The sequence below is a fragment of the Rana temporaria genome, chromosome 1 (genome assembly GCF_905171775.1).
Source record: "Rana temporaria chromosome 1, aRanTem1.1, whole genome shotgun sequence".
Classification (NCBI taxonomy): Eukaryota; Metazoa; Chordata; class Amphibia; order Anura; family Ranidae; genus Rana; species Rana temporaria.
Genome location: NC_053489.1, coordinates 259,268,561 through 259,291,286, shown reverse-complemented (window position 1 = coordinate 259,291,286; position 22,726 = coordinate 259,268,561). Strand labels below are relative to the sequence as shown.

The 22,726-nt window shown below is 44.0% G+C and overlaps 1 protein-coding gene across 1 annotated transcript in view; it reads right to left on the bottom strand.

Annotated features, from left to right (window-relative positions):
* AUH (AU RNA binding methylglutaconyl-CoA hydratase) overlaps window positions 1-22,726 on the bottom strand; it is a 298,019-nt gene that overhangs the window by 120,167 nt on the left and 155,126 nt on the right. The window contains exon 6 of the mRNA XM_040354848.1: window positions 15,139-15,195. Within this exon, the coding sequence (XP_040210782.1) occupies window positions 15,139-15,195 (57 nt within the window). The remainder of the gene's footprint in view (window positions 1-15,138; window positions 15,196-22,726) is intronic.

The following is a 22,726-nucleotide window of genomic DNA, read 5'->3' as shown; positions in this document are numbered from 1 at the left end:
GGGATGACGCGATCGATGCGCCGACACAGTGAAGCACGGGGAAGCCGTGTTTACACACGGCTCTCCCCGTTCTTCAGCTCCGGGGAGCGATCGCGACGGAGCGGCTATAAACAAATAGCCGCGCCGTCGTCCCGGATCGTTTCCCGAGCGGACCCGACCTCCGCATGTACCGGGGGGGGTCCCGATCGGACCCCCCACCCACGTCTAGCAGACGACGTACAGGTACGTGATTGTGCCTGTCCGTGCCATTCTGCCGACGTAAATGTACATGAGGAGGTCGGGAAGTGGTTAAAGCATTTGTTATCCTAAAAAGAAAAAAAAAAAACAGCACGGTGCTGTGTCATTTGGCCATTTCTATCGCCTGAAATACCTGGCTGATCCTGTCTGGTTCTACCCTCCCCCTGTAAACTGACCATGGTTTATGGCCGCTGAACCCTGAAACTGTGGTCAGTTTACGTGCCTCCGTCATCCACAGCTCTCCTCTCCCTGCCTGTCAGCTCCTACCAGTGTCTGCCCCTACCCTCCTGCTGTAATATCTAAATATTCAGGCAATCCCCTGTCTTTCATAATGCTGTGTGCCCCAGTATATGTTCTTTATTTAAAAAAAAATATTTTATACTATATTTCAGAGCACCACTCGGCACTCATGTGACCAGTCACCTCTCTCCTCTCCTCCTCCCATCCTCCTATCAACTGTTGATGTCAACTGACGCTGAAAAAACATTTGACAGGGTGAACTGGACGTCTCTTCTGGCTACCTTGCGACATATTGGGATGCCTACCCTTAGCCTATTATGGATCTCGGCTCTCTATTCGACTCCTACTGCCATAGTTAGAGTAAACAGCATTGCCTCCAAATACTTTGCTACTGGAAAAGGAATGAGACAGGGCTGCCCCCTCTTTTTTTTTACTTTCCCTACAACCTCTTTTGCAAAATATTTGGAATAACCCTGACAGAGGCCTTGAAATGAATACTTATTATCATAAAATAATGGCCTACATAGATGATTTGCTGTTCCACAAATGCGACCCACTTGTTTCTTAACCAATCCTACTGTTTGAAATACATGCATATGCTGACTTGACGGACTTCAAAGTCAACTTGCAAAAATTGGAAGCACTCAATGTTATTCTGCCTTGTTCACCTTAGTAGTAATTTCCCTTTCCGATGGGCCACTCAAGCTATCCAATTTCTAGGGAATCATAATTCCTTCCAATCTCCAACTCATTTTTAAATACAATTTCCAGGACTTATTAGCTACCTTCTTCAAGGACCTGGAGAGATAGAAATATCTGGCTATTTCCTGGTTTGGTAGATGCAATGGCTTGAAAATGTATGTTATGCCACTACTCCTGTATCTTCTGCAGGCACTACCAGTTAGGATAGCACAGGCATTTTTCAAAAGCTCTGGACAGCCTTCATCAAAAACGTCTGGCAAGGCAAACCTGTCTTCAAAGATGACTTCTGCAACGATCCAGGGGGAGGGGGGGGGCTTGAGGGTTTGGCCTTCCAGATCCTGCCTTATACTGGCTAGGATGATTGGCTGGTGCAGACACTCTCCTCACAAACTGTGGGTTTTCCTGGAGCAGGAGTCTGTGCTGGTTCGCTTAGCCGGCCTTTCGTGGACAGGGGTCACGCTTTAGCTTCCCATCTCCACTGATCCCGATTATCAGCCCCCCCTGACTTTGCTCCAGGTTTTACTGATAAAGCCTTCCAACTGCAACCTTACCTAAAGTCGGTCACAGCCTTCACCTTCTATGGTCCCTCTGCATGGGTTCACCCATCAGTCTTGTTTGGCCCTCTTACCTTCTTTGTTTTGACCTGCTGCCACAGATCACCTACTCCATTTGAGGAGTCATTGTCCCACCCCTGCCTTATAGTGGTAATGTACCTATAGGTTGTACTACCTTCTCAGTATGAACATGTTAGTACTGTCCTATATGTTTTCTGTCCCAATGCAGTGTAGTTTATCTATGGGTGTTTCAGCCCTTAGACTATAGCAGACTACAGCCAATAGCAGAGTGCATACAGACAAAAATGCAAAGTACGCTAGCAACAAAATACACCATTAAATACCACTCTGACATGATATAATGATAATATCATGTCAATGTGGTATTTAATGGTGTATTTTGTTGCTAGCGTACTTTGCATTTTTGTCTGTATGCACTCTGCTATTGGCTGTTTTCATAATATGACAACATGTCATACCATTGTGTCCTGTTGCGTACCTAAAAAAACAAACAAAAAAAAACAGTAATCTAGTGGCTCCATAGCTGATCTCATTACTTTTACCAGAAAGAGAATTGCTGGGGCTAAAAACATTATACTGGGATCATCACTCTAGCTGCAGTCATGATCCCAGTATAACCATTTCAACCAAAAATCATTATTCCTTTCTTTAGAAATAAAGTAAACTATACTTGTCTGGAGTTAAAGAAATGAGGATTCATTATTATCAATGTTCTATGGTAGCAGCAAGGTGTGGATTGTGACTGAATAAAATGTAAATAATTTAAATCAATGTATTTGGTGAGAACTGACTGTTCAGATAACACTGCATAAATATACTTCTCTGAGTTACACAAGTCAAACACTCATAGGGAGGAGTCAGTGAGACAGCTGTCAACATAATTCCAAATAAAAGAAGAGCAGTTGGCCCATCACAACATGTTGTGCTTCAGGAAGAGAAAAAAGTAGAGCAGACATCCATGCTAGATGATTATGTGGTGAATATGATGTCCTGAAAAAATATACTTAACCCAGTGCCAGCCTTACAGCAAATCTGACTGCCATACCAGTTATGCAGCACATTCTCTGCACTAGGTTATTTTTCTTTGACATAGGCAAAACAAAAAAAACACAACCCATATAACCCTGTCTCCAATCATCATGGCTTAATGTTATGGCCTTCAAAAGTACAAAAAATAATTTTATCTAATATGTATTGAGTGACACAGGATAGTCTTAGTTCTTGGACATGTGCGATGTCCATGTATGAATGTAAATGTCCAGGGTACAGCTGCTAAAGCTGTTGCTAATGATGCGTTAATCCAGAAAAACTGCTGTGAAGAAACTAGCTCCAAGCAGTGTAGCTCTTAGGAAAAGGCATCTGATCTCCTAGCACACTAACTAAAAACAGAGGAATGATGGTTGGATGGGGGTTACAGAGGCTTCCTTAATGTTTGTTGTTTGCGAGTGTCAAAAACTCCTGTAGGCAGCAGTATAATTGAACATGTTCAATAATTACTACTATTCTGTGCCCCCCATTGAACAATAAAGAAAATGTGTAACAATAAATTACCTAATGCAGCAGGAAGAATCTAATTGGAAAAGGAAACTTGCACAGGTATAAACATACAGTCATGGCCAAAAATATTGGCACTCCTGCATTTGTAAGATAATGCACCACTTTGCCCAAAAAATGTTTAGGCATTCTCATGTTTGCATTGGTATGGCACAAAAAATGGAGAAACAAAAAGCCAAAACTGACACATTTCACAAAAAACTCGAAAAATTAACTGAACAAAATAATTGGCACCATCAATTTAAAATTTTGTAGCACACCCCTTGAAAAAAATAACTGAAATCAAATCGCTTCCTGTAACCATCAAATTCTCTCTACTGGAATTTTGGACCACTCTTCTTTCGCCAACAGGTCTCTCAGATGGGGAAAGGAACCCTTCCAAACTGCCGTTTTGAGATCTCTCCACAGGTCTGGGGATTTAGAGGTGAACTCATTGCTGGCTAGTTCAATACTCTCCAGCGCTCTGTCTGAACCACTTGTCGACCGCATACTGTACATATACAGCGGCAAGGCAGCTCTCCTGCGCAGGATCATGTACCTAGTATGTGATCCTGCACTTCCGGGTCTGAGGCTCGCGTGCGCACCGCCGGCAAACCCGCTCTTGCTGTAGCTGATCTGCGGGTACCGCAGATTTGATGTCCACCTGTACGCACCGATCGTAAACAAGCCAGATTGATGTTCTGTCGATAAGGAAGGCATTGATCCCATGTTCCTGCAAAGGAGAAACCTGGATCAATGCCCTCCCATATAAAAATCAACACATTAAACTCGTTGATTGCCCCTGATGTTACCCCCTTCCTTGTGCCATTAGTACAGTGACAGTGCATATTTTTAGCACTGATCACTGTATTCCTGTCACTGGTCCCCAAAAAGTGTCAAAAGTGTCAGTGTCCTGATTTGTCAGCCACAATTTTGCAATCCTGCTTTAGGTCGCTATCACCATTACTAGTAAAAAAAAAAAAATATATATAAAATTTCCATAAATATATCCCATAGTTTGTAGGCACTATAACGTGTGCGCAAACCAATCAATATACACTTATTGGGATATTTTTTCTTGTTAAAGAGGTTTTTATTAGGTTTACATAGTATAACAGGGATCAGAATTAAACCAACACAATCGGGTGTAAACAGAGTTGGTGGAGCATGATACAGTGCTGTCCACCAGACAACATGGGTTTGCAGTAGGTGGTAAGATAATTACAGCTGGACCTATAATATGGTGAGCATTGCAATAATGCAAACAGTAACAGCTGGGATACAAATGGGGTAAAAAAAACCTGGGGGTAGTAAGATGGGGTTTAGTCTTGGGAGATAAAGCTTGTATTGTATAGAGTGGGGGAGCTCCACGTCTAGAGAGGAGGGAGAGAGAGGAGAGAGAGAGAGAGAGAGAGAGAGAGAAGGAAGAAAGCAAGGAAGTCCATGCGGACGTTCCGGTCGCCAGCGCAGTGTTTAGAAGGGACGGTGGGGTGATTACTACCATGTTGGAAGGACAGTTGGGTCGAAAGTTTATTGGGATTTTTTTTTACCAAAAATACAGTGCCTTGCGAAAGTATTCGGCCCCACTGTCAAACATGGTGGTGGCAGCATCATGGTTTGGGCCTGCTTTTCTTCAGCAGGGACAGGGAAGATGGTTAAAATTGATGGGAAGATGGATGGAGCCAAATACAGGACCATTCTGGAAGAAAACCTGATGGAGTCTGCAAAAGACCTGAGACTGGGACGGAGATTTGTCTTCCAACAAGACAATGATCCAAAACATAAAGCAAAATCTACAATGGAATGGTTCACAAATAAACATATCCAGGTGTTAGAATGGCCAAGTCAAAGTCCAGACCTGAATCCAATCGAGAATCTGTGGAAAGAACTGAAAACTGCTGTTCACAAACGCTCTCCATCCAACCTCACTGAGCTCGAGCGGTTTTGCAAGGAGGAATGGGCAAAAATGTCAGTCTCTCGATGTGCAAAACTGATAGAGACATACCCCAAGCGACTTACAGCTGTAATCGCAGCAAAAGGTGGCGCTACAAAGTATTAACTTAAGGGGGCTGAATAATTTAGCATGCCCAATTTTTCAGTTTTTTATTTGTTAAAGTTTGAAATATCCAATAAATTTCGTTCCACTTCATGATTGTGTCCCACTTGTTGTTGATTCTTCAAAAAAAAATTACAGTTTTATATCTTTATGTTTGAAGCCTGAAATGTGGCAAAAGGTCGCAAAGTTCAAGGGGACCGAATACTTTCGCAAGGCACTGTATATAATAGAATTAATTTTGGCCTAAATTGATGACGAAATTAGATTTTTTTAAAATTTATTTATTGGATATGTTTTATAGCAAAAAGTAAAAAAATAAATTCTCAAGATTGTCTGTATTTTTTGTTTACAGTGCAAAAAATAAAAACTGCAGTTGTGATCAAATACCACCAAAAGAAAGCTCTATTTGTAGTAAAAAAAAATGTTTTGGGTACAGCGTCGCACAACCGTCGTATCGCAAAAGATGGCCTGATCATGAAGGGGGGGTAAATCTTTAAGGTCTCCAGAGAATGGTCCGTGTCAAGTGGTAAACCATTTTTGGGTGTTTTCTGACGTGTGCTTTGGGTCATTGTCCTGCTCTAAGACCCATGACCTCTGACTGAGACCCAATTTTCTGACACTGGGCTCTACCATTGCACCCCAGAACTCTTTAGTAGTCTTCAGATTTCATAATGTCATGTACACGGTCAAGACATCCAGTGCCTCAAGCAGCAAAGCAACCCCAAAACATCAGGAAACCTCCATTATGTAGGGACTGAAATCTTTTCTTTAAAAGCTGCATTTCTTTTTCTGAAAACAGAAGAATGATGGGCTTTACCAAAAAGCTGTCATTTTGTTTCGTCTGTCCACAGCACATTCTCCCAAAAGGATTTTGTCTTCCTCCGATAAATTTGAGCAAACACCAATCTTGTTTTTTTAGGTTTTTGTGACAGCAGTGGGGTCCTCTTGGGTCTCATTCCATTTTCATTCATATGGCCACGTATAGTGAGAGCTGACACAGTTGTACCCTGTTCCTAAAGGTCAGCTTGAATTTGTCTAGAAGTTGATTGAGGTTCTTTATCCACCATTCGAACAATACTTTGATCAATGTTTCCCTTTCGTGCATGTCCAGGGAGATTAGCTACAGTGCCATGGACTGTAAACTTCTTGACAATCTTTGGTCTTCTCCATGCACTGTGTGGCACACAGGCACACAACAGAAAGGTTGAGTCTAATGTTCACCATTTTAACTGGTTAAAGGGTGTGATTTCTATATTGTCAGCACCTGTTAATTGATACAGTTTAATTAAAAATTAAAATTTTAAAAAGGAGGCTGGCAATGGCAGAGTTCAAATCTCTACTAACACAGGTTATTTATTTTCTTGTAAATGTGAACGTTGAGAAACTTTTTAAAACCTCACTCTTACTTCAAGGGAACAGGTTTGGTAATTTCTGCTGGTTTCCAAGCTGGCAACATTCCATTGTTTTAGTAGCAGATCTACTATCTGCTACATGTTCCTAATTTAAACTCATATTTTAGGTGGTATGCACATTAGTGCTCTTTACATCTTGGCAAACAATGATGGCAACCGATGAGAATCCACATGATTCTTTTGATTTCCTACTTAAAGCAGAGATCCACCCAAGAGTGGAAGCTCCACTTTTCTGCTCTGGTGCCACATTTGGCAACTTTTTGGGAGGGAGCAGGTGCCAGTTTTTGACAGGTAGCGTGCTTCATGTATGCGCAGTAGGGAACTGCCTGCGAAGCCGAAAGGCTTCACACTGTCGGTTTCCTTTATAACAAATGGCGGCGGGAGCGCTCGAGAGGCGAAAACAGCGGCTTGGGTGCTGACATCGCTGGATTTCAGGACAGGTAAGTGTCCTAATATTAAAAGTCAGCAGCTACAGTATGTGTTTTTTTTTGCTTGGGGGGGGCCAAACTCTGCTTTAAATACATTCTTCAACCTCCTGAGAATGATAGTTGGTAGTGAGTATACACCAGTTCACTTTCTGCAGTCAGAACATACATATATTCTGCTGTGCAGCTCTGGAACACAGATGACATTTAACATTTTGATAACTAATATTTTGTACTAACATTATGAACTTCCAGTCTCAGGCTCTTGAATAATATACCTAAGCCAACAATGAAGGTGTTTATATTATCTATTGTTACACTGCTTGAGAACGTCACTTAATGTACAAATATACATTTTTATTATAGTAGATGCTAGTAAATATACACATACCACATAAACAGAAATATATATTTTTAAGATTATCACTGAATTTCACATTATCTGGGCAGTAATTATGATGGAGCTAAATAAAACACTCATTCACCCAAAGTACTGCAATTTAAAATGCAAAAATGACTGGCTGTGTACTTTAGTAAATGAAATGTACAGGGATATATTCATGTTTTGATGTGTTATACTTCTATAAATAGCTCCATTTACCAGAGAATTTAACTGAGATCAAAAGAGTAAAGTCATAAAATGGTAAAGTTTTCAGCTTAGGCTAGCAGTAGATACGCTGTGATATACTTTAATGTTCTGAAATTGGTGGGTCCTACAAGACATTTATTTTCTAATTTTCTGGTTTCAGAAACTTCAATAACCATACAAAAAAAAAAAAAAAGACACACATTGATATATGGTGTAACACAGGGTTTGACAAATTTGCTTGGAATCTAGGAGCCAGCAAAAAAAGTTAGGGGCCAGAAAACGCGCCCCGTCCCGCCAAGCTCGCGTGCAGATGCGAACGCATACGTGAGAAGCGCCCGCATATGTAAACGGTATTTAAACCACACATGTGAGGTATCGCCGCGATCGTTAGATCGAGAGCAATAATTCTAGCTCTATATCTCCTCTGTAACTCAAAACATGCAACCTGTAGAATGTTTTAAACGTCGCCTATGGAGATTTTAAAGGGTAAAAGTTTGTGGGCATTCCACGAGCGGACACAATTTTGAAGCGTGACATGTTGGGTATCAATTTACTCGGTGTAACATTATTCTTTACAATATAAAAAAAAATTGGGATAACTTTACTGTTGTCTTATTTTTTAATTTAAAAAGACCGCTGTGTAAAATACGGTGTGACAAAGTATTTCAACGATCGCCATTTTATTCTCTAGGGTGTTAGAATAAAAAAATATATATAATGTTTTGGGGGTTCTAATTAGAGGGAAGGAGATGGCAGTGAAAACAAATTAGAGCTGCTGTTTTACTTGTAATGCCAACGGCCACCACCAGATTGTGCCAAGTCACAGAAGGAAGCTTGGGCCTTCTCAAGGCAGCAAAGCCGCGGCCTCAATTACCGGCCGTCACGGGCCCCCCGCGATCGCGCAGTGGGGGAGGTGGGGGCGCACGGAGACACAGGATCATGTGCCTCCGTGAACCCCACCTCCCCCGCCGCGCGATGGCCGGCAATTGCGACCGGATTTTGTTGAGCCCTGGTGTAACACATGCTTTTGTTTTACCATTTAAATGGAAAAGGTTTCAAAATACACACACAATACATAGACATATAGTCAGACAGATGCTGTACCGTCAGGCTACTGATCGTTAGTCCAGACAGAGAGCTGTTTTTGACAGTTGGTTTCTGTACTAGGAACTTGCAGGGAGTTCACTCTTAGCACAGAAACATGGCCACCCACGATACATATATGTGGCGTTTGGGCTTTAAAGCCCACAATCCTGCGAAGTAGGCAAGGCAAGAGCTTCAGTGGGGAAAATGTATAGATTAGGCTAAACTGATCCCCACAGTCACCAGGGCATCCACTGCAAAGGATATTGAATATTTGGATGTGGAGACAAACCTGTCCAGCTAGTTGTTGAACCTGAAAGGTGGTTCATAGCCATTGTCTGCCACCTGTGATAAAGGTCTTGAAATACTTCAGGGTGCACAGACCATTCTCTGGAGTCCAGACGTTAAAGCGGTGGTTCCCCCTAAAACTAATTTCTAACAATAGATTCCTAAGACCCGTTACACTGCGGGTAGGCTGGCTTTTTTTTTTTTTTTTCGTACATACCGAGATCTCCCCGTCTCGTCCCTAGGCGGTGGGCGGAACTAGTTGATTGACGTTCCTCGGAGGGGCGCGTACGTGACGTCACGACTTTCCGAAAGAAGCCGAACGTCGCTGCGCATGCGCCGTATAGAGTCGGCTCTATACGGCGCATGCGCAGCGACGTTCGGCTTCTTTCGGAAAGTCGTGACGTCACGTACGCGCCCCTCCGAGGAACGTCAATCAACTAGGAACGCCCACCGACAAGGAACGAGACGGGGAGATATCGGTATGTACTAAAAAAAAAAAAAAAAAAAGCCAGCCTACCCGCAGTGTAACGGGTCTTAGGAATCTATTGTTAGCAATGTGTTTTAGGGGGAACCACCCCTTTAATGACTGAGGAAGTTCACCTGGGAAGCGCAGAGCAGACAGGACGGAAAAGAAAAGTTCTGTTCAAGGCAGAATCTGATCCCCTTCTTTTTGCCCCACAAGACTGGTGCCTTCCTGGCAGTTGCTGTATGAAATTGCTGTGGAATTGTCTGGCTGAATCATTGTCAGATAAACTTGCAAACAAAAGGTCCAGCTTTGAAAAGATAACTGAATTGAATCAAGTGCAAGAGAAGGAAAACCTTGGACAGAGCCATATCTAAGATCAAGCTCATATACTCCAAGCATTAAGAAGGTTCCAGTTCTTATTTCTGAAGATTTGGGATCCTCCTGAATCTCTCCAAGGTATGCATGGTCCATTGGACATTGTCTGACAAAGCCTAAGTCAACTGTTCCCAGAAGAAAGTCATCCAGATATCACACTACAAGGATGCCCCGAGAAGCAGAGTGAAAACAGGGGCCATTGAAGACAAAAGGTGCAAGGACAGGCCAAAGGGAGAGGCAACAAAATGATAATGTTGCATGCCCAAATTGAGACCACTTAAAGACAAGAATCTCCCTAACAGGAACATAGACACTAATAAAAAACAGAAAATTGTTCTAACCCCTCACCACTTTATCCAGATCTAAAAAAGGTTTTGCATTTAGGCCCCTTTCACACTGGGGTGGTAGGTGCGCTGACAGTATAGCCGCATTATTTTTAGTGGCGCTATACCGTCGGAATTGCGGCGTATTCGGCCCCTAGCGGTGCAGTTTTAACCCCCGCTGGTGGCCGAAAAAGGGTTAATACCGCCGGGAATGTGCCTCTGCAGAGGCGCATTGCCGGCGGTATTACCGTGGCTTCTCATTGGTTTCCCATTGGGAAGGAGCAGTGGAGGAGCGCTAAACACACCGCTCTTTCACCACTCCAAATATGCTGCTAGCAGGACTTTTGGTGTGGTCCCAGAGGGCTTTCACACTGAGACGGCAGGGCAGGAGTTTTTCAGGCGGTATTTAGGCGTTATTTTTAGAGCTAAAACGCTTGAAAAACTCCTCAGTGTTAAAAGGGTATTAGTTATATTTTAAGCCCCCTTACATCATATTTACCTTATCTGGTATTTCTGGCACTGAAGCAGTCAGTGCTGAAGCCTAATATTGCCATGAAAAAAAAGTAACAGTGCTGGATGCAAAAATTACTAGAAGATTAGATGTGAGCATATATGACAAAGTGCATCTGAAAAAAGAAGATATGTTGAACATCTCGGGCATCTACCCATGCCCAAAGTGGAATTTCACTCCAGCCTGTGAAAATTCTCCCCTAAATATTCCAACACTACAGTAAGTCAAAAGTGACACAGACATAATTACATAGTTAGTCTGGTTGAAAAAAAAAAAAGACACAAGTCCATCCAGTTCATCCCACAGAGAAAAAAAAACACAACACAACACACACACACACACAAATTGAAAAAATCCATATACACAATCCTATACCCACAGTTGATTCTGAGGAAGGCAAAACAAACTCCATAACGCATAACCCAATTTGATCCCCCAGGAGACAATTGGAATTTTCCCTGGATCAACTTTATAAATATTAGTATTCAGTTATATTTTGTGCATTTAGGTAAGAACCCAGGCCTTTTTATTTTTTAAGAATGAGCTAGCCAGAACCAGGATTTAAGGGAGTATATTCCACATTTACACAGCTCTAACTGTGAAGAAGTCTTTCCCTATTTGGAGCTTAAATCTCTTTTCCTCCAGACGTAAAGAGTGTCCCCTTGTCCTCTGTGATGACCCAAAGTGAATAACTATACACCAACTTCACTATATGGACCTCTTCTGTAAGTATTCATGTTGATCATAGCCCCCATTAACCAATTGCCGACTGCTGCACTACGATATACGTCGGCAGAATGGCTGCGCAAAGCAACGAGAGAACAAATTCAGCTAATCTTTCCTCATAGCTGAGCCTCTGATCAGTTTGGTTGCCCTTCTCTGCACTCTCAAGTTCCCCAATATGCTTTTTGTGAACTGGTACCCAAAACTTAACTGTATATTCTAAATAAGATTTTACTAATGATTTGTACAGGGGTAAAATGATATCTCTCTCTCATTGGAGTTTATACCTCTCAATACAAGAAAGGATTTTGCTTGCTTTGGAAACCGAAGACATGATGGGACTTGTAGTTTTGCAACAGCTGAAGGTCCGCTAATTGCATATCCCTGTACTACACCATTGATTGCCCCAGTTGCACTCCTACCCCTCCCCAGTATGTATGATGTATGCATATTCTTAGCCCCCAAGTGCATAACTTTACATTTATCAACAATAAACCTCATTTGCCACATAGTTGCCCAATTAAACAGTGCATTAAGGTCGACTTGTAAGTTGGAGATCCTGTAAGGACATTATTACACTGCATAGCTTGGTGTCATACGCAAATACTGAAATTTTACTTTTTTTCCAGACTCTAGATCATTTATAAATATATTAAAAAGTAAAAAGGTCCCAACACTGAACCTTGGGGTACACCACCAATAATCTTAGACTATTAAAAGTATCAATCATTAACTACTACTCTCCGGATACAGTCTTTTAGCCAGTTTTTTTTAACCATTTACATACTGATTTTTCCAAGCGTGTAGACTTTACCTTACAGATTATCCATAAGTGGGGAACTGTGTTAAATGCTTTTGCAAAATTCAAGCCGCTTTTTTGTCTATGTTTTTGTTGACCTCTTTATAAAAAGAAATCAGATTTGGCAATTTCTGTCTTTCCTAAAGCTATGCTGTCTATTGCCTAAAATATTTTTTTCTAGCAAAAAAATGATGTGGTCTTTTAGTAAACTCTGCAGTATCTTCCCAACTATAGAAATTAAACTAAAAGGTCTGTATCTACTTGGTAAAAACTTTGATCCCTATTAAAATGTAGGCACCACATTGGCCTTTAGCCAATCCACTGGTACTATGCCAGTCATTAAAGAGTCCCTAAAATTAGAATCAATGACTTTGAAATCACAGAGCTCAATTCTTTTAGAACACATGGGTATATATGCCATCTGGTCCAGGTGCTTTATTGACCTTTATTCTTTGTAAATATTTCTGCACCATTTCAAATTTAAGCCATAGTGGCTCATTTGGTACTATGTCAATATCATCCCCATAATGAATTTGAACTCCCTCATGCTCCCTTAAATACATACAGCTGAAGAAGCTATTTTTAAACACATAAAAATAAACGTTATTTAAATGTTGTCGATATGTGTGTGGTGTGTTATACAAATACAATATGCAATGACAGCCATTTCTTTTATTCTAATGTTGCTTTTACATTTAAGACATAAATGTCAGTTTTCTGCATTTACTATTTGTGTAAATTAAGTACTAGCTCAGTGTCTGCTTCACTTTTTGCACAATATACTATATTGGTACTGTAACGGTCACCACCGTTTACGATATCCATTCCATCGCCCCACGACAGCTAATTCGACAGTCCGACAGGCATCAGACATGACCCATTTCATTTCCCAGAATAACCGAGACAACACAAGCTCTGGTACTGGTTCCAAAATGAATGCATCTTTTAATGGTAAAACTCAGTCTTTTTATGCAGTTACAAGCATGTTACAGTTAATCACAGGAACAAAGACACACTCCACCCACACATTCTATTAGCTAATGACATTCAGGTGAGTTAATTACTACTCATTATTCAGACACTCTGGCCGCGACAATAAGCTATTCACCTGCATAATACACATTCCTATGTCAGACGTTTTGGCACCGGTCTGACATAATTAACATGACCTAATTACTACACCTGCAAAGTCAGACGTTATGACTTTCACCTGCTATTCACATCACATATTATCATCAAAAGTGTCATCAGCATCCCCAATGAAAGGTCTCTCAGAAGCCAGACCCAATTAACACCTCAAAGCTAGACATCTGACCTTTACAGGCTCAACTAGCACAATAGACACAAAACAGTATTAGCATCACACAATGGAATGTCTAGGAGCAGACTCAATTAACACCTCAAAAGCATGTGTCCCCACATTGAATGAAAACACTCCATTGATCTGTTGGAGTCAGACTTTAACAACTTGTAATATTTCAAGATCTCCTGCAATACATGAATTATCAGTAATGTCCCATCTCATGTAATTTATGATATCATTTCTCAGTCATCCTATGCCCAAAAGGGGTATAGGATGACCCTAGACCCAAGAGTCATTAGTGACGCTGGCACAGGAGTACCCCACATCCTTCAAAGGTCTCTGGGTGTCACAGGCCATTCCGTTACAGGTACATTAAAATTTCCCTGTATTACAAGGCATCATAATAATCAAAACAGCAAATTCTAATTGTTTGGTCAGTTTTGCCTATTGCTAATTTTTTTTAAGTAATGCAGGCACATTGTGAGAAATATTAGCAAGCCCTGGCGCCAACCAAAAATGACAGAATGCTAAAAAATATGAAGCTGTCCCTTTAACCACTTGCCGACCTACTCACGCAGATATACTCCAGATGGTTTCCGGAGCCTCTATGATTGTTCGGAGGCCCGAGTGCGGTGTTCTCACTTCACGACTGGCCTTTGCATTGAAACAAATGGCACCACCTCGGCTGTGAAGCAGAAATCTTTTTTTATTTATTTCAGGCTTCCCAGCCTAGAGGTGAGATATGGAGTCTTATTGACCCCATATCTCACTGTGAAGAGGACTCGTCATGCCATATTCCTATTACAAGGGATGTTTACATTCCTTGTAATAGGAATACTACCCCTTTTGCACGTTGTTTTCACAAAGTTCCACCTTATGTTGTTGTGTTGGCACCGACTATAGCACCTTTAATTGTGAGTGGCAAATTTATATTTTTATCTTTGTTTTGACTTATATTAAAACAATATCACACTATCCTGGATTATTATTTCTCCCTGGGCCTCGTTATTGATGTTTGAGAAGATCAGCTGGTGGTAGTTTCCCCATATACTATTCTTAAGGTGAAAACAAAGTGCAAAAAAGGGTGACATCCTATGACACCAAAGGCGCATATCATAGATGCTGTTAATAAGTGTGCATTTTGTACAATTAGTGGTGTAGCACTTATATGGGGAGTATTTGAGGCACCTTTAAGACCCAGAGCACAGTGATTGGAGCTTTCTACAGCAAGATTTAGAAAAAAAAACATTTGGACTGTGCAATATTTATAAATAATTCTTAGAATTTCTATTTTTTTCAACCTTTGGACTCTCGAGTATATTTGGATTGTTTTTTTATCCTTTGTTCGCATGCAATTATCATATATGTGTTATCGCCTTGCTTTTTATTGGTTTGCAATGCAGGCACATTACAACAATTGCACTTTTTATTACTATAAATATAAAACCTTTTACTCTAAGCATGATCTTTACTTTAATCATTTGTAAAATAGGCTTACCTGCTCCGGGAATTATGGCCAGTTTGGTTTCTACTAGACCCATTTTGGCTGAAGAAGCTGAGACATTAGACACAGAATTAATGCACATAAAAAAAATCAAATGGCAAACATTAAAAATAACAGCACCCCACAAACACAAACACACACTTATTCAACATTTCAAGGTATTTTTTAAAAATCGGCAACATGCAAGTAAAACATTTCCTATTCACTCTATTCAATGTAGTGCATTGTCTTTAGAATTCATGTTGCTGTTTTATTAGACTAAACTCTGATGCCCACACACGATCGGTTCGTCCGATGAAAACAGTCCATCGGTCCGTTTTCATCAGATGAACCGATCGTGTGTACAGGGCATGAGAGATTTTTTATATTGGTTGCATGTAAAAGCAATATACAGTGGTCATCAATACCCAGCACCTACAGAACCAAAAGTATAAATTATGGCTATAGCTTTACATCTGTGTAACAAACATGGTATTTTTGAGGAACTGCAATTTGTTTTGAGTGTTATTTCGGTAATGGAACAACATTATAAGGAAACCAAGATTTAAAAAAGTTTCAAAAGTTTAAAAAAATATATAATAAAAAATTGGATTTTTGTACTTACCGTAAACTCCTTTTCTCTGAGTTCATGGACGGACACAGCCTTAATCTTGAAAAAGTGGGTATTAGCCATTATTCAGGAGTGACTAGGCAGAAACTAATAAAAAGTGTTGAACACATCACACACCATACAGTACCGCCCAGGGGGCGGCCCCTCTGGGTATAACCCCTCTCTCTGCATCTCGCAGATCAGCTCGTCAAAAAGCAGTACAAACATAAAAAGGAGGGGGGGGTGCTGTGTCCGTCCATGAACTCAGAGAAAAGGATTTTACAGTGAGTACAAAAATCCTATTTTCTCTTTCGTTCATGGATGGACACAGCCTTAATCTTGACAAAGTGGGACATCCCAAAGCAGTGTCAAAAAACAACGGGTAGGAACAGCATAAAAATAAACTTCACCCCAAAACGAAACAGAGCTCCTCAACTTGAGAAGTTGCAACTCTAAACACCCGCCTGCAAAACTTTGCGGCCAAAAGAAGCATCCGAAGATGTACTCACATCAACCATGTAGAATTTAGCGAAAGTGTGAACGGACGACCAAGTCACCGCTTTACACACCTGGGAAACAGACGCTTGATGTCGAAAAGCCCAAGAGGCACCTATTGCCCTGGTCGAATGCGCCGTGACAGGAAAGGGGGGCGCGAGACCCTTTATGACGCAAGCCTGAATCACTATCTGTCGTATCCACCTCGAGATGGTGGCCGATGAGGGCCAGTCACCGAAACAAACAGTGAGTCTGACCTCTGGAACGGAGCAGTATTAGACAAGTATACTCTCAGAGCTTGGACAACGTCCAAAGAATGCAACGCCGCCTATTTAGGAAGCGACGGACGAGGACACAAAGATGGAAGTACAATGTCCTCATTGAGATGGAAGGCCGAAACAACCTTAAGAAGAAAGGAAGGCTGCGGACGCAGCACCACCTTATTCTTGTGGAAGATCAAACAAGGAGCCTTGCATGACAAGGTTGCCAGCTCATAAACCCGTCTAACTGACGTAACAGCCACAAAAAATACCACTTTCTGAGAGAGTGTCAACAAGGGAATTTCCCTAATGTTCTCAAACGGTGGCTTCTAAAGCACAGAGAGTACCAAATTTAAGTCCCATGGAGGTAGTGGAGGACGGACCGGGGGGCCACATGCCGAACCCCCTGTACAAACATACTCACCAGCGCCAGGGGTTGTTGAAAAAAGACAGACAGGGCAGAAATCTGCCCCTTAATCGTACTAAAGCGGGGGTTCACCCTAAAAAAAAATTCTAACATTGCATGTAGCCGACCTATGAGACCGATAGTATGCTGTTGTTTTTTTTTTCTTGTGTACATACCATTTTAGGGCTATTTTCACCCCCGGAAGCTGTGATTGACGTGCTTCCGACCGGCGCATACTGCACGTCACGAGTTGCCGAAAGAAGCCGAACGTCGGTGCGCAGGCGGCGTATAGAGCCGCGCAGGCGGCGTATAGAGCCGCACCGACGTTCGGCTTCTTTTGGCAACTCGTGACGCGCAGTATGCGCCGGTTGGAAGCAAGTCAATCACAGCCTGTGATTAGGAACGCCCACTCCCGCGGGGAAGCCTGGGGTGAAAATAGCGCTAAAATGGTATGTATGCAAAAAAAAAAAAAAAACAGCATACTGTCGGTCTCATAGGTCGGCTCCATGCAATGTTAGAATTTTTTTTTAGGGTGAACACCCGCTTTAAGGCAAGATTTTGGTCTACACCCCAATGTAGGAACAGCAGGACTCTGGAAACCTAATAAGTACGCGGATTCCACCTGATTTCCGAAGCAGATGAGGAAGGAGCTTCAGGGGAGGGAAGGCATAGATTAGCCGGTACTGACTCCACAGTGCCACCAATGCATCTGTTGCGTCTGCCCCTGGGTCTCTTGACCTGGCCACAAACCTCAATACCTTCCGATTGAGTCGAGACGCCAGATCATCTACTTCTGGCATGCCACATCTTTCAGGACCGGTACACTCCTTTCTGCCCACCTTAGGATGTCAGCAACCTCCGATGCTGCAGCCGAGCTTCTTGTTCCTCCTTGATGGTTGATATACGCCACCCCCGTGGCGTTGTCCGACTGGATCCTGACTGGACGCCCCTGTAGCCTCTGAGACCACATGGAGAGGCACAGCCTGATTGCCCAGAGTTCCAGGACATTGATCTGCAAGTGGGATTCCTCCGGAGTCCAGCGACCCTGGGTCGACTGAACCCCCCAGACCCCCCCCCCCCCAAGCGGTAAGGCTGGCGTCCATCGTGACCACCATCCAGTGAAAAGGAAGGAACGACTTCCCGGACAGAAGTGCCGGCGATGTCAGCCACCAAATTAGGGAGGTCCTGACTAGGTGGCTAAACCGGATTTGACAATCCAGGGATGATGGGCACTTGTCCCATCTGGACAGAATTTCCTTCTGCAACACTCGAGTGTAAAATTGAGCATACGGTACTGCCTCGAAGGAAGCTACCATGAGGCCCAGGACTCGCATGCAAAAGCGGAGTGACGACCATCTTTGGGATGTCAACTCCCGCACCGCAGCCTGAAGAGTCTGCAACCTTTCCATAGGGAGAAAAACTTTCACCTCTGAGGAGTCCAGAATCAACCCCAGATACACTAGGCGTTGAGTCGGCACCAATACTGAGTTCTGAGTGTTCAGCACCCAACCAAATTCTCGGAGGGTCTGACAGGTTATAGACACGCTCACCTCTAATTCTGAGCTTGACGTGGCCCTCAGAAGAAGATCGTCCAAGTAGCCCACGATAGCAATGCCACGCTGTCTTAGTAGGGCCAGAATCGGGGCGAGCACCTTGATGAACACACTTGGTGCTGATGCCAGGCCAAAGGGGAGAGCCACAAATTTGTAGTGGTCCTCCCAGACCGCAAAGCGCAGACATCTCTGATGATTGGTGCATATGGGGACATGCAAGTATGCGTTCTGATGTCCAAGGATGCCAGAAAATCCCCCAGATGGAGGGCAGCGACAACAGAGCGAACCGACTCCATCCAGAATCCTTGAACCTTCACAAAGCAATTGAGGGCCCTGAGATCCAGGATAGGACGAATGCCCTCCTTCTTTGGTACTATGAACAGGTTTGAGTAAAACCCCTGAAATCGTTCCTGTACTGGGCAGGTCCTAAACCGCCCATACAGGGCTTCCGACAGGTCGGCTGAAGCTGGAGGTTGGAAGAAAAAAATCTGTTTGGTGGGCAAGAGAGAAACTCTATCTTGTACCCTGAATAAACTACTTTGCAAACCCATCGGTCGGAGATCTGTGATGTCCACCGGGTCGCGAATTTGCAGATGTAGACCTTCCACGTGCGATCGTAATCTACCGAGAAGATGACTACCGAGCCTTCAGCATGATGGAGAATACCGGAGCCGACAGGCCTCGGTCCCTCGGAACCTGGCTTTAAACAGTAATGCTATTAAAGCCAGCGACTGTAAAGCAGGATGAAGGATGGGACCTTGTGACAGAAGGTCCTCTCGCAACGGCAGTTTCCAGGGAGCATCCACCACTAGCTTCATCAGGTCGGCGTACCAGGGATGCCAAGGTCAATCTGGGGCAATTTAGAATCACCGGAATCCCCTCAATATGCCTATTGTGAAGCAGAAGAGGAAGCAGTTTTTAGTGGGGGAAAGGCAGACATCAGTCAAAACGGTCCCCACAGGACCACCAACACGTCTGCCGTGTTCGCCCAAGGATCGTTTCAACTGGCCACGAACCGCAACACCTTCTATTGAGACCAGAAGCTAGAAGGTCCACGTCTGGCTTGCCCCATTTTAGGCAAAGAAGGTGAAACACATCCGGGTGTAGTGACCATTCTCCTTAGTCCAGCATCTGGCCACTGAGGTAGTCCACTTGCCAGTTGTCTACACCCGGAATGTAAATGGCCAATAGAGAAGGTATGCTCCTCTCTGCCCACTGCAAGATGTGAGCGACCTCTGAAGCTGCCGCCGCGCGTCCAGTTCCGCCCTGATGACATATGCTACTGCCGTGGTGTTGTCCGTCCGGATCCTGATCGGACATCCCTGCAACCTAAACGACCAGAAGCACAGCCTGAACGCCTGCAGCTCCAGGACATTGATCGGCAGGTGAGATTCAACGTGTGCCCAGCGACCCTGTGTCGCCTGGACACCCCAAACTCCCCCCCAAGCGGTCAGGCTGGCGTCCGTCGGGATCACTGTCCAGTGAAAGGAAATGGACGACTTTCCGGACTGAAGATCCAGAGAGCTCAACCACCGGACCAGGGAGGTTCGGACCTGGTGACTCAGGGGACAACAGGGATCTGTCTCATTTGGACAGAATCTCCCTCTGCAAGACTCGAGTGTGGAAATAAGCATATGTCACCTCCTCGAAAGAGGCCACCATCAGGCCCAAGACTCGCATACAAAGGCGGAGTGATAACCATTTTGTGGGCTGTCAACAGCCGCACTGCAGTCCGAAGAGTCTACAATTATTCCAAGGGGAGAAAAACTCTTGCCTCTGAGGAGTCTGGAATCAGATCTAAAAATTCTAGGCGCTGAGTCGGTACCAACACCGACTTCAAGAAGTTCAGCACCCAGCCAAAATCTTGGAAGGTTTGACTGGCAATCGCAACATCCTCCTCTAATTCTGAGCTTGAAGCAGCTCTCATGCCGCGTACACACACGATCGTTTTTCGGCATGGAAAAAACTTGTTTTTAAAAAATTTAAAACGATCGTGTGTGGGCTTCACATCATTTTTCGGGTTCTGAAAAACGAAAAAAAAAAAAAATTCGAACATGCTGCATTCGAACAATGTAGTTTTTCGGGTTGTAAAAAATGGTCGTGTGTGGCCTAAAACGACGTGAAAAACCCGTGCATGCTCAGAAGCAAGTTATGAGACGGGAGCGCTCGTTCTGGTAAAACTACTGTTCGTAATGGAGTAAGCACATTCATCACGCTGTAACAGACAGAAAAGCGTGAATCGTCTTTTACTAACAAGAAATCAGAAAAAGCAGCCCCAAGGGTGGCGTCATCTGCATGGAACTGCCCCTTTATAGTGCCGGCGTACATGTTGTACATCACCGCGCTTTGCTAGAGCATTTTTTTTTAAAACGACCGTGTGTGGGCAACGTCGTTTTAATGATGAAGTTCGAAAAAACTTAGTTTTTTCTACATGCTGAAAAACGTAGTTTTTTACATGCCGAAAATCAATCGTGTGTACGCGGCATCAGAAGCAGAACGTCCAAGTAGCCCACAATATTGATTCCTTGCTGTCTCAGCAAGGCCAGAATCGGGGCGAGCACCTTGGTGCCGATGCCAAGCCAAAAGGGAGAGCCAAAAATTGATAGTGGTCTTCCCTGACCGCAAAGTGCAGGAACCACTGATGCCTGGGAAAAGAGAGGGACCTGCAAGTACGCGTCCTTGATACTCAAGGACGCCAGAAAATCCCCCAGATAGAGTGCAGCGACCGCAGAGCGAACCGATTCCATCCTGAACACTAGTACCTTTACAAAGGTGTTGAGAGCCTTGAGGTCCAGGATCGGAGAGAAACCGTCCTTCTTTGGGACCACAAACAGATTCGAATACAAACTCTGAAATCTTTCCGGCAGCAGCACAGGTAAGATTACAGCAGGTCCTGTACTGACCCGACGAGCCAGAAGGAGAGGAAGGTCAGAGCGAAAAAATCCAATAGGTGGACAAGACAGAAACTCTATCTTGTACCCAGATGAAATCACTTCGCAGACCCACTGGTCAGATATCAGGAAGGTCCACAGAGCTGCAAACTCGTGCAGACGACCCCCCACCCGAGGATCGGGCGGGGCAAGCCTTCATGCTATAACAGACTCGTTCGCAGGCATGTTTAGCATGCGAACCCAGGGACGCTTTTGTCCCATAGCTGGCCCCTCGTCAGTCAGGGGACGCTTACCTGTAGGTCCTGACTGACTAAAAGAAAAATGCTTCTGAGCGGAAAAGAAGGGCCAGGCATACGGCGTGGCTTCTTCCTCTTCCTAGACTGAGGTAGGAGGGTGCCCTTACCCCCAGTGGCATCGCTAATGATGACATCCAGCGAGGCTCCAAACAGCCTCCCACCCCGGAAGGGCAAGTCCGCCAGAGCTTTCTTTAAAGTCTGGTCCGCAGATCAGACTTTAAGCCAATCAGGCGTCGCAGAACCACCGCAGACAGCAAGGCTCTGGAGATCAATGGGGCTGTATCCAAGGCTGTATTGCAGACATATTTTGCCATGCACTAACTGGTCAGTCAGTTCCACGCAGTCTGGGGGAGCATGTCTCCCAACTCCTGGTGCAATAGATTTTCCCCATTCCGTAAGTGTTTGTGACACTAATGCAGTAGCCAAGATAGGCCACAATGCTGAACCCAGCATAGTGAAAAGGGAATCGTGGTTACCTTGGTCAACCCAGATACCGGGGGGTCAACGACCGGTGGAGATGCCCATTCTTCCAGAAGGCTCTCCTTAAAAGGGTAAAGGACCGCCATGCGCTTTGGGACCGAAAAGGTCCTCTGCGGCCCTTCCCATTGCTTGTCTATGAACTTATCAAAATAAGCCACATAAGGATACACCCTGGCAGTGTCGGCCGGCTTGTGGGACTCAAAAGGGACCGACACCTGGGTAGATGTCCCGGAATTATCCTCTAGTTTAAGAGTGTCCCGCACTGCAGAGATAAGTGCTCCAAAAGTGCCTTGTCTTGCGTTGACCCGGACATGGAGTCTTCCTCATTGTCCGACAGGTCCTGGTCCACATCCTCCAACACCACAGAACCGGGGCCCTGTGCCGCAGCCAGGCCCAAGTCTTAGTCAGATCTATCCCCCCTGGCGCCCACTGCAGGGGCACCACCACCGGGGGGGTCTGGGGAAGAAACGCCTGCCTGACCCGCTCACTTGACAGCCCTCAGGGACCAAGTCAAGGTACACAGGAACACAAAAAAGGACCCCTCCTTGCTGTACCGACCAGGGGTATGCCAGAGGACTCACCTCCCCGACAAGGAACTGCATAGTGCCGCAG